Source organism: Ammospiza caudacuta, chromosome 2 (assembly GCF_027887145.1).
Source record: "Ammospiza caudacuta isolate bAmmCau1 chromosome 2, bAmmCau1.pri, whole genome shotgun sequence".
Classification (NCBI taxonomy): domain Eukaryota; kingdom Metazoa; phylum Chordata; class Aves; order Passeriformes; family Passerellidae; genus Ammospiza; species Ammospiza caudacuta.
In genome coordinates, this window is record NC_080594.1 from 44,372,130 (window position 1) to 44,385,592 (window position 13,463).

The 13,463-nt window shown below is 37.1% G+C and overlaps 1 protein-coding gene across 1 annotated transcript in view; it reads left to right on the forward strand.

The window, feature by feature from the left end:
- Positions 1-13,463, forward strand: part of CNTN5 (contactin 5) — a 607,373-nt gene that overhangs the window by 562,994 nt on the left and 30,916 nt on the right. The window contains exons 18-19 of the mRNA XM_058822197.1: positions 7,015-7,173; positions 7,597-7,746. Of these exons, the coding sequence (XP_058678180.1) occupies positions 7,015-7,173; positions 7,597-7,746 (309 nt within the window). The remainder of the gene's footprint in view (positions 1-7,014; positions 7,174-7,596; positions 7,747-13,463) is intronic.

Consider the following 13,463-nt stretch of genomic DNA (forward strand, 5'->3'; position numbering starts at 1 on the left):
GCCTGGGAGAGTGTAGCTAAGATGACCATGAGGTCTCTGCCAGGAAAGTACAGCAATGCAGCAGCCAGGCAAGTTTGCTCAAGTTTTGAGTTTGAGGTGCTAACGACATGTGCCATTTTCTAAAGAGAAAATATTTCAAATCAATGAAATGCATAGAAATTATTTATTCATGTTGCCTTTTATTTATCAATGACCATATAAAATGTCATTTCAGCATATTTAGTCCCCTTAATAATTTATATATTTTTAGAGATATAGATTGAAAGATAGATAGATAGATAGATAGATAGATAGATAGATAGATAGATAGATAGATAGATAGATATCACTCTCTACAACTACCTGAAAGCAGGCTGTAGGGAGGCAGGGGTCAGTCCCTTCTCCCATCTAACAAGCATCAGGATAAGAGAAAATGGACTCAAGTTGCACCTGGAGAGCTTTAGATTGGATATTAGAAAAAAATTTCTTCCCTGAAAGGGTAGTATTGGAATATGCTGCCTAGCGAATTTATAGAATCACCAATTGTGGAAGTCTTCAAAGGGTGCATGGTTGAGGAATTGGTGATGGACACAATGGGGCTAATTTAATGATTGGACTTGATAATCTTAGATGTCTTTTCCAACCTTAATGACTGTATGATTTCATAATTTAATAAAAGTAATTTATAAAATATTTTTATATTACATATCTACTATCAAATATACTTTAGGAGAAATAATGTATTGGTGTCAGTTACACTACAAACCAACCTGTGCTCTCTTAATTTGTTTACAGTACTATCTCATTCATCTACACTTAAGGATTTTAGTAGATTTAGATGCCGGTTATTTTCTGGGTATTTTAGTAATTGTTTACTCATTGTGTTTGCTTTTATTATCCTTTTCACTCCTACTGCTAAAATTGTGATTTCTATTGTTATGGATATCAACAGGCACTGTGATTTTTTAAGAGTAAAAAAAATAAGGCCCAGTCCTCTTAATTCTCTGCATAAATGCTGTATATCCTTGGAAAATTATGAGCATATACAGAGCTAATTAAAATCCTTTGACCAGTACAAATATTAGTTAAAAAACAAGGAAAAAAAACCCCAAAACAACAAAAAAAAAAAAAACATGGAAGGAAGCTTCTTTGAAATTGGGATGAAAATCAGCTTCCTCCTACAACGTAACACATTTATTTTAAGACTATGCCCTAAGAGCTAAACAAAGGCACTATGCATGCTTACTGTAAGTTATCTGAGCACTGAGATCAAACAATCAAACATCTACCTGCAAGCTGTAAGATGTTGAAATGAAGCAGAGCACAATCCGGTAGTGCAAAGGGATGAAAGTCTTTGTGACTACAATGTGTGGCTTGAGTACACATTTTGTGGTCTAAAAATAAAATAAAAGGTTAAAGCTATTCCTCTTATAGACTGGCAAAACTAGCAATCTAAGCAACAAATCCACTCTTATCCTTTATTTTTTGGAAAGTAATGTTTCCTCAGAACTCCAGTGACCCAGAGCAAATATAACGCAGGAACTGCTGGTTAGGTTGACCACCATGCTCCTTTCTGTTGTGATATTGCCAATAAAACTTAAATACAAGTACTTGGGCTTAAAGGCCTTCAAACACATTATTAAATGGAACATAAACAAGGTCAGCAGATCCTTGCTGGTCCTTGAAATTACATTTGAGCTGTAGCAAAGGCCAGGAAGATGCCCTGAGCACAAACCCTATTATTTGGACTTACAGAATATGTCCATAATACAGAACTGTTCCCTGAGGCCAGGGCGTACAGCAGAGTTCCAGTTCACACACTTACATTCCCAGTCCCCCTCCCTCAGGATAGGCATGGCAAATCACCTGTAAGGATTTGCCCCAGCCCACAGTAATCCATTAATTGTGCCAAAGCACTGGTTGGAAAAGTCATAATTTTAAAGGGCTTGTGGAATGGTGATAGGGTCTGTCTGCCAACATAAGAGCAGGTAGGATCAGGGCTAGGGTTCAGATCCGTACTTTGGCCCTCTTCAGTGTAGCACCTTACACATTTATTACATTGGAAGATAGTATATTACTGTAGATGTAGAATCAGCCCTTTAGCCCACAGACTTCTCCAAAACATTTCCAGCAATTAGATCTTGTAATAGGACCTTTAATTTTTTTAAAAATGTTTTAATTATATGAAATAGCAACAGATTAATATCTATCAAAAGCTGGTTTTTTCAAGAGTTTAAAAATGATATTTTATTTTAAGAAGCTTTTTCTAAAAGCATCAACTTATAGTTATGAACTTACTTGAGTCAAAAAAGTGTCTAGAAACAAATACTAAATTACAGATCAGATGTGATGATGTTTATTAACTCAGTGCCTGAAAAAGACACACATAGTCCTGGAAGTGCTGGTGCTCCCAGTAGGACTGCAGAGAGTGAAGGGAATACCCTGGACCAGGGTTGGGACAGCTGGCAAGGGATGTCCTGCAGCACTGAAGGAGGTCAGCAGGCCATGCCAAAGAAAGAGACATTGCCAAAACTCAGTCTCTTTCTCTATTTGGGAACTGCTAGCAATGTCATCCAGGATCAATTCTTAGGGTAGCAGTGCTTTTACACCTTAGATGAAATTCAAGTTCCCTGTGCCCTCCATACACTTATGTCAACAGCTACTGCGACACAGAAGTCCAGCTCAGAGGTTCTGGACTGCAATCTGCCATCTGAGCTCAGAAAAATCAACATCTCTCAAGGTTTCCTCATCCAAATTCACTATGTTTAGGTTTGCACATGGCAGAGAAGTCATCAGGGCAAAGGGGCACAACATGAGAGGTACCACTAAGGGACTTCTCAGGCAGTACACCATGGATTTATCTTAACCCTCTTCCCTGAAATGAATTGAGACTATCCAGGCTGAAATAATCAATGTCTTCTTTTACTTTCATTCCAACCCTAAGCCTAACCTTCCTGTCTATCCTGACACTGGCTGGATTGTAACCTCTCCATCAGCCCACAGCTCTTATGTACCTTACAGAAACCACATGTGGAGGGACTGGCATCACGGATGTATCTACTAAAACCAGAGTGTCTCTAGCATCTACTATACATCCAAATTTCTCTCCATCATCTCCTCTACCACATGTAAGCACATAGTCAATCATAGCTGAGTACAGCAAAAGGGATTAATGCTGCAGCAGTCAAGCTCCTGTTTTATGCTGCAGTTCTATGTGCCTTTCCCACTATTCTGTAGTTTCTGCCTCTTTCTTATCCTCTTTTTCTCAAGTTCTCACCCTCTTGAGGACAAGCCAGCCAGAGCACCTTGTCATTCAAAAAGCAAAAATCTTCAGGTCAAAACATCTGTGTTTGTGAACTGCTACATATGAGGCTTCTTAGCTGTTTGGTAAAGTAAGAATTCTCCTGGTGAAGCAGCAGTGAAGTAAATCAGTGCATATTCTGGGATACTTAGGAAAGGGCACTGCCTCACTGAGTTACTACAGCTATTTTTGGAAATTGTTTTTCAAGAACTCTCACATTAACGTTGTATCATAGCAAGCAATCTAACAACCTCTCAGGATGATCATTCCAACAATAAAAAGATACAGAAAACAAATTTGCCAAAATGCAGTCATGCATGTCCTGAAATGAAGTATCAATCTATGGAATTGCTGTGGAAAGGAGATAACTGACTCATATCCTTGACAGTGGGTTCCCAATGCTCCTAGAGTTGTATAAGGGCCTTTCACAGCCCCAAATGTCTTCTTCATGAAGGTCGACTGCACTGTAGTGCATTTATGACCAGTCATTTTCTGTCTAGTTTCCAGATAAGCATTTGAACAGACCATGCATTTTTTCCTCAATTGTCTATTCTCAGCTAAAAAATTGTTTTAGAGATCCTGAGCAATAACACAGCCCTTGGGAGAAAAACCTTTCTGCATTAGCCATCTGACTGACACCATGAATGATAACATCCAAGCATCAAATTTAATGAGATTTCTACAAAAATGAGTGACATCTGCATAGCACTCATGTCCTGGCTAACTGTCATACATTTGTCATCACTGAGGCCTTTGTCCTTTATTAATCCACTTTCAGAATGTCTGCTGTTGGAATTTGAAATGCTTTTTAGCAGTCACCCTGCAGACTGTGTAAGAGCACACATCTCCAAAAGCATAATAACACACTCACATGCCTAGGAATGCATCTAAAACATTAAAAAAAACCAGGAGAGAAACTCTGACAACAAAATATATTGAGAATTTAGCAGGGGATGTCTGCATAAATATTATTTTGCATCCTTTCATATCAGCAAGGTGCATATTCTTTTGTTATAATATAGTGGCTAGAAACTCTTTAACAACATTCAGAGTGCATGGGAGAAATATTGTTATAAAGGAAGTGTACTAAAATATTTCCCTTTAATCTTGTTTGTGCTTGGGACCATTATATAATTCTGGGCCTAGGGCTCCAACCCAGTAAAAGCATATGATTGCATCAAAATCCCAGCTTTCCTCTAAACTTTCCCTCGTGGCTACAAATAAAAATTTCACTAATATTTTCCTAGATCAACAGATAGCCTGAAACAGTTGAGGATGGAGATTGAAGAATCACCCTATTTTATTAAATTAGCCCCAGGACTTTATCTTCTGAGACAAAGATCTGACCTGGTGCTTCCCAGCAAAGAGCAGCAAACACTTGGCAGGAAGGCAGGAGTGCAGAGAGCACATATTTCTGCAGTGTTTTCTCCAAGGAGGAAAAGCAGGCCATTTCCACTGCAAATGAAATGGGACTCAGGAGGGCCAGGAGCTGCAGTGTCCAATGGGAAGCACCATTTTATTCCAGCCATTGCTTGTGACTCAACCAAAGGCACTGACAGCAGCAAAGACAAGCCTGATGAGCTGGCAGAGCAAGGGAAGAGGAGAGATTCCCAGCATTGAAGATGTTCACTGCCCATGGAAGTCAAAAACCTTGTTCCTTGTTCTTCTCATGGCCCAGAGCCACATCCTGAGCTCCTGTGAAGACTGCAGTGTGTTGTGAAGACAATATTCTTCCATCATACATCCATAGTACTAAAATTTACTGCATTGAATCTCCTGAATTTCAAACATTTTTTCTCTTTCTTGTGGCTATTATTTCTAAATGCCAGATATTTCTATCATTTTACTGTCAATTAGTTGCTTGTAGATCATTGGCAAGTAAATAAAGGCAAGTGAATAGCACAATTTGCTCTCTCATTTATAGGATTCTATGTTTCTTTCACTCTAAAGATATTGAGTCCAATTATTACAAAATTCTGATCCTACTGCTGCCACAGTTTCATGTAGCCATGTTTTAGTTGAAGGCATATCAGAGGAAATATAAAGCTGTTTGCAGCTGCAAATGACAAAAAAATCACATTATATACAAATACTTCTATTAATGGGGTTTTTAGCCTTTGATGTTCAGATGAATTTGTTTCTAATCATGCACTAAGAAACCCAGCCAGAAAAGATTTGATTGTGTGAAAATTATGAACTCTGCAGTGCTGAAATATTGGCTGCAACTTTCTCTTCAAAAGGAGGCACCAGGTCCCTGCGTTTGCCCCCTTGATCCACAGGTGCTGAGCTCTGACACTTCAGCAAATGCCAGTACAGCACTCACCAGAGCCCAGAGGAATGGAGGTTTCCAAATGTCCTACTCTGCTAAAGTTCATGATATGTTCAAACAACATTGGCTCCCTCAAAAGTGTACCAGCAATGGCTTTCTATTAATGAAGTTTTGTTCCCTTCACAGAGTTCCATTTTTGGAGAAGGTGTCTGTTAGTGCATTTCTGATTTCACAGTCCTCCATCTTTTTAGAAGCTCAAGCAAAATATCAGCCTTCCATAGCAAGAAGATGGAAAACAATTGGATGGGCCTTGGATGCAAAAATAAAATTATATTTTTCATAAATAATTTTAGCTATGAATATAATATGAATATTATATGGAAGTATCATGTTCTGTCCTCCAGGACTTATACAAGCTTTCAAGTATAAGAAACCACAAGAAAGAACTTTGTTTTGCATTTACACATGACAGAGACACACATTTTCCCCAAAACATCTGGTTACAAACAACTCTGGAGGAGGATCCTGAACCAGGACAAACCCACCTCCAATTTAGTTCAGCAAGTGTTAATGGACAATGTCTTCAAAACACTAGTCGTATCAATCATCAAGAAGAATTAAATAAGAAAAATATGGATAAGAGTGGAATGTTACAGCCACATTTTTCCTTGCAAAGTCTTCTATGTTACCAGAGACCTCACTTTTTGCAGCAGTCATATGGCCTATACAAATGGTGATTAGCATATTCTCATTTAGAGCAGCTAAATGGAAAAAATAATCCTTTCGTTTTCAAATTAAGGAGTTCTCCTGTGATTTTTTTGGGTTTTAATGGCCCATAAATAATTTTCAGCCTTTAAAATATTTGGCTTTGGGTTTATATTTTACTTTTAGAAGCTTTCAATCAAACAGTTAATGGACTTCCAGCAGGAATCTATGCGGCTATCCTGAGTGAGTGAATTTGAGAAAAAGGATGAGTGCTGTATGCTTGATTCAGGTATTAGTGACGTTATTGTTCTTCATGAAGAACATCCTCCTGTGCTTCATTTTTCTTGCCATCTGTCTTTCTCACTGACAAGTCTCACACAAAGAGATGACTGTGACTGTTCAGTCTAGCCTGGATGCTGCTTAAAGTTCCTCTTTTTTTCCTCTAATTTTAGGTTCAGAACAATTATAACAGAGTTTTGGGTGTGTTTTTTAATCTGTTTCTATTTTTAGTTCTTCAGCTGTCACTCTGACAAGTTAATGGATGTTCACTCATGCAGCATCTAAAGAACAGCAACAATCACAGTTTACCATCAGAAATCATGGAAATGAGGTATTTCCATGATGTAGCACTGTGTATCTTAGCTCTCGTATTTCATGGCTATTGAACTCCACTGGGTCCCTACAGAATGCATCTCCTATATTAATGCTGCACATCCACGATGATGGTGTAGTCTGTTTGATTATTCCACTTTATTTCTAGGTCCTCCTGGTCCCCCAGGGGTTGTAATAGTGGAGGAAATTACAGACACAACAGCAACACTCTCCTGGAGTCCTGGGGCAGACAATCACAGCCCTATCTCCCTCTACAACCTGCAAGCACGCAGTCCATTTTCTCTTGGCTGGCAGACCGTAAAAACAGGTGAGAAAAATTTTCAAACAGCACAAGTAGACTATTCAAAACTCCTGATCATAACAGTAATATTTGCTGACAACTACAGGAACAGATACTCTTCAGAAAACAACAACAAATTAAAATCACTGATTTTTTTTCATTTTTTTATTCCTTTTGTGTTACTTAGCAACAGCTCTGAAAGGACAGCACAAAGACACCTGCCACGATGCATCTGTGAATAAGCAGGAAGCTCTCCCCTAAATCCTTCAATCTGTGTCTTTTCAGGAATACTACAGTGCCAAAAACCTAGCTGCGATTCCTGACATATTAGATCCTTGATGTCGATCATTTCTAGTGACCATGTTGTACCACAAAGTCTGCTTTCTGTTGAGATACTGCACGCCAGCTTCATATTTCTGAGTGACTTACACATTTGTTTATTGTTTCCAGTTCCAGATCTGATAAGTGGTGACATGGAGTCTGCTATGGCTGTGGAACTGAACCCTTGGGTGGAGTACGAGTTCAGAGTAGTAGCAACCAATAAAATTGGGACAGGAGACCCAAGTGCACCATCACGAGTGATCAGAACCAATGAAGCAGGTAAGAAAAGGATAAAAAAGATTACTTTTACAGCACTATCAGAAACAAGACCTGCTTTATAATAATAATAGACCTAATCTCTTTTCACTGGTACACATCTGTGTGTCCAGTAACCAGGTGATATCCTTTTTAGTGGGGAGACAGTTTGTTTCAATTACAGGAATATTGCTTAACTGGCAGAAATTTCAAATAAAACTATTCCCTGCTCTTCTATTCCATCTGACCTGCCTTACTTTTTATCTTAGACTTCAGCAATTGCTGTCTTCCCACTGATAAACTACTACTGCTCTTAAATTAGGCTGTTTTGCAGTCTCTTCAAACAACTGCTACTAAGCAGCCTCTTCCCCCAAATTTTTCACAACTTCTCTCGCTGACAGCTCATGGAACTTTTTCAGCAAGATAGGGAAGTCATAAAAGTCTTCTTAATTTAAAATACCTTGTATTCTAAGTGTTTCTTTGTTTTGCACACTCTACTGCAAACAGTTACTACATTTTAATAAATTTCATTGTATTTCTAATTAGGATGATACTTTGGGACACCATAAAAACAAAATATCCTATTTGCGTCTCTTAAAAGCTACAATGGACTCCTAGTATTTGGAATCATTGACAATATATTCTTTATCTCCCTTCATTCTGCCCCAGTTAAAGAAGATAAAGAAGGACAGGAATCTGAGAAAAATACCTAGGCACTTAGAAAGACATGTTTTAAGAAGTAGAAAGAGGTAGAGATAGGATTTGGACAAAGCCTCTGGTGAGAACTACATGTCAGAACACTTTCAGATTATTCTTCATCCTTTTTTTATTATTTTAGATGCCTAGACAGATTATTTTGTATTTTGATTCTTCATCAGTTGAATAATTCTTAAGTAACTGGTCACACCACTGTGAAGACCTCATGCCTGTCTTCTCAGTGACCTTTCCACGGGCACTGGGAGCTGCTGTTAGGTCCCCCAAGACCATCTCTGCTCCAGGCTGAACAAGCCCAGCTTCCCCAACCTCTCCTCACAAGGCCACTTCTCCAGCCCCTCTTCACCCCAGTGGCCTTCCCTGAATTTTTACTAATTGATCAATGTATTCCACATTTGGCACCCAAAATTGGATACCCTATTTCAGATGAAGTCTAACAAACCTATCTGCAGTCGTAATAAGGCATATTTATGTTTTCCTGTTTTAAATAACAGTGTAGTCGCCAGCTGATGCTAAATTTCACCATGCAATCACAGAACAGCACTGAAGAGATTTGATTCCCATTCAAGTGTGTTGAAGGATGCTTCCTTTCAAACTCCCTCACCTTCTACAAGCTCCCCACAGTGTGAGGTTCAACAACTCGATAACAGAAACTACAGATGCTCCATACATCATTCCATTAAGAAAAAGAGGATATGAAAATCAAATAAAAAGCACAAATTTTTATTTTTTTAAAAAACTCCCTTTTTTCACCACCATTATTCTTTTCTTAATTTTGTACCATATTTCATTGGCAATACAAATTCTTCTGGACCCCAGTATTTGAACAACTTTTCCATTTGTTCAGATTATACATATCAGAGAGGAGAAAAACATTCCAGGAAAAGTTTTTCCTGAAATAGGTTGCACCCCTGGTATTATGCTCTTTCAGACTGAGGAATATTTTCACTGTTTTCACAAGGATGGTTCAGTATCTCAATTGACCAGGTGTAGTTAAATTGTGGGCTTAAGTTTTTCTGACAAACAAGTTTGAAAATGTTAAATTTCATCCAGCTGGCATGTTTTTAGGGTCCTTCTCCTTCTTGCCCAATGTTTAACAAAGCCTCTATTTGCTAAAACATATTCTTATAACTCAAGTGAAACTCTTCTTAATGCATATTCATTTTCAACATTATTTGCAACTTAACCTCTGTTAAAACGAATTGATAAATCATAATATTGATCAGCAAAAACAAAATTATGGGAAAAGAAAAGCATTCAATATGTGACGAATTTTTACCTGGTGCTTGGATTTTATTTCTGGGTAACCTTACACAGTTTTTGCCATCAGAAAGAACAGAGTCTAACTCAAGAAAAAACCTAGAATCTGCACAGGGTTGTTAAACTGGAATAATAAAACAATAGATTCTGCTTTAAATAAAGAACCAAATAAATAAAAAAAGCCCAAACTGTTACACATATGATTCTTTGAAAAATGGCATAAAACACATAATATGTATGGCACTCTTGAAAGGTCAGAGCCTTCATGATCAGCTTCATTCAGGCAGCCAGCTTTTCCTTAACTTCAGATATTCCTGAAATTCAGAGTCTGTTGCCTCTGTATTCTGAAATACCTTTCACTGATTTTGGGAATTATATAGTTTTTAGATGCCAAAGAGAAAAGAAACCAGTATAGTTTTTAGATGCCAAAGAGAAAAGAAACCAGTAATAAGTTTTCATTTTCTTAACAATAGTTTTCATATGGGTTTTCAAATTAGCACATAATTGCCTATCTTAGTGAACCCATTGAGCCATTATTTTTCACAATCTTTTTATTACTAATTATTTTTATCTGAAAGCTTCAAGGGAAACTTTTTATTAGCATGATGACCAGTTCTAATATCATGGTTCTCAATTCTTAAAGGACATTTATGTGATAAGTCATATTTCAGAAAGAACATGGCATGAACCTCTCTACTCATGACCCAGGAAGAACAACCAGAATAATCAGTGCTATTTTCACTGATGGTAGATGTGGCCCACAAGTGCAAATGGGCAGGTTGCCCATGCACTGAGTGGAAATCCAGAAATATTCTTCTCCCACCTGAGAAAGTGAATGTGACTCATGTTCAGATAAGAGTTGAGACCCTTCAGGCTGAATGGTAGCTATGTAGACAATCCACAGAGGCAGCAAATGTGTGATTCTGGTTCCATTATTTTACACTTAACTGGAAATCTTCATCTGTAGTTTAATGGTAAAAGAAAATTTGATTGAAGACTAAAGTCTCTTTTTATCCCCACACCTCACTTATTTTATCACTCCTTATCCAAGATAGTAATAACACCATATATTACTCCATTATCTAAAAATACCTACAAAATAATAATTCAGATGGTATAATGAAACCAATAGAATAATAAACAGGTTTTGACTTGCTTTAATTTTTTTAATTAAACTGTAATCTTGTTACTTAGCTCATATTTAGTTAACATGATTGCTTTTCATTGCTACTTCCATTGGAACAGAAAATACCACAATTTTCTGGCACATCTAACTTAAAGCCAGCTGCTGCATTTTTGTCAGTTCTAGCCTTGATACATATTTTACAGGTCCACAAGTTGCAAAGAGCCAATAACATGAATTTAAACATGTCTGGCATTCCAGTAAGACAGTCAGGGCATTTGAAGCCTGGGGGCAAAGCATCAGTTACATTATCTATTCATGAGGAAACATGGAGTGAGAGAAATTGAGTGGATTCTAAGTTTAACCTGTTAATCATGCATGCAAACTTGATTTTAGGAGGTAACAATGTAATGCACTCTATTAGTAACAGACTGTACACTGGCTATATTTTTAATAAATCCCTGTATTGCATTAAGTTGCCCTTTTTCTCAGCTAGAATTCCTTCACAGAATAACAAGAAATGTCTCTGTCCCAGGAAAAAAGGTGACCATTTTAGACCGGCTTTATTTTCAGGGCGTTTTTGTTATTGGGGGTAGTGTTTTATTTGTGATTTGTATAAAAGAAGTTCCAGCTTTTCCCAGAAGTTCATATTTTTCGTACTATAAAAATAAAAAAAAAAAATTATAACCTGCTGCATCTGGGACATTTGCAGATAAAGGCATGGTCTACTAAAGCCTTTGTAAAAAATCTGCTTTTTCCATGAAGAAAAACAAAAGGAGAAAGTGGGCTGTAATCATTCACTGGAGGCTACTTTAGCTTTGGATTGCAGGCTCATGCTAATACTGACAAGAAATCCAAATGTGTGTGTGACAGAAAATGGAGCAGAGAAGACCTGCATTTGTCCCATAGTATTCTATGTATGCCACAGCATTCAGGATTTCAGCTCCATAGGTGGTGATTTGGAGACTATTCAGGCAGAGTCTTACAGTCACACACAACCCTCTTGTCAGTGAATAGAACCGAATTCGAGCTCATAATTAATTACAAATATTAATAATACAGAGGAAATGAGAACAACATGTCAGGTTCTGAGACCAGTAGGGCCATCCTTGTTTTCCAGTAGTTGAATATGCGTGCCGTCCTCTTCTGAGATGCTGGCATGTTGTACATTCCATTCCTGAACCGGTGAGTTGTGCCTTGTCGTCCTGGGAGGGCGTCAGCTGGAGGGCTGGTCTTGCACAGAGTGAAAGCATTTTCCCTTAACACATCCTCCTTTTTCCAGATGTGTACTGCAGGAGACAGACAGAGATACACACACACGTGCATACGTGCATACAGAGGGAGAGTGGAAGGCAACTGGGAAGAAAAAATTGAATGTGTTATACCTTTGACCTCATTTTAAACAGTCCTGCCAAGCTGGTGAAAACCCCTCTTTCCCCTGCCTGTGTCTTTTCTACAGCTAAAAAATGTTGCTTTTCAAGCTACATCTGTATCCTAAGTTATAAAAACCTTTAAAATGAACAAGCAACAGCAACTGTACCTTGACAAAAGGTACAAGTCATTTCTTGAGGACTAAAGCCAAGGTCATTAATTTATCTCCAAAAAAAATGTAGCAATATCAACATTTTCCTTAATTTTTCTTTATTTGACAAAAATTTCAGAATTTATATAAAAAGCAAATAAGACAAAATAAATTGAATTACAAGTAAATTAAGAAATACAGGATTCACGTAGAGTGAGAAAGACCTTGTGAACTAAGTATTGAATTGGGATTTGAGAAATCTGGACTCATTTGGTTATGAGAAAACTATAAATTTGGGCTGCACAGCTCAGCATCTCTTAGTCTAAAAGCAGGAGTTTAGTAAGACTATTACTTCTCTTTGTCTTCCCTTTAGGTGATATATTCCCTATTAAAGGGTAGGATCAAATCCAGGTACAAGTTTCTACAGCAATAATGTAATCAATTATACTCAGTTATAATAAATTATAATTTTGGCTGCTAAATATTTTTGTTCTTCTCAAAAAATTCAGAGAGACTACAAAATTAGGAATCTGTATTTTCTCTTCATAATAGACAAAACACATTGAAGTAAGCCACTAGACATTTCCTTGGGGAAAAAAAAAGGTAAAAAAACAAAAAACACAAAACAGAAATACTTTTAAAGTATTAATTATTTAACAAATAAGATTTTTTAAATTTTTCTGCAAGACTGGAATGTTAAAAAGAGCATAAACTGCCCTGCAAGTACTTTTCCAGGTTCAATGTGATATTTTCTTATTTATTGGTTGCTTATTTATTTTTCTTTAGCAAACTAGAACTAAAATAATAATTTTGGATAAAATTTAAAAATCTCAATTCCAGCCATAATACTCTCATCTGCCTTTCTAGTTTTAGTGTTTTTATTTTAAAAACTGAATCAAAATACAAATTATATTTTTAAGGTTTATTTGCTATGCTTCATTTTTTAAAATGTGAAAATAAAATACTTAGTGAGTTATAATATTTTTCCCAAAACTGAGTACCAAGAATCTTTGAATCAGCTCATCTTTGCAGTCCACCAATCTCATTCAAAAATAAACAAAAAACCTAAACCAAAAAACCACCACAGATTATCCATCAGACTTGCAGACTAAAGAAAAAGGA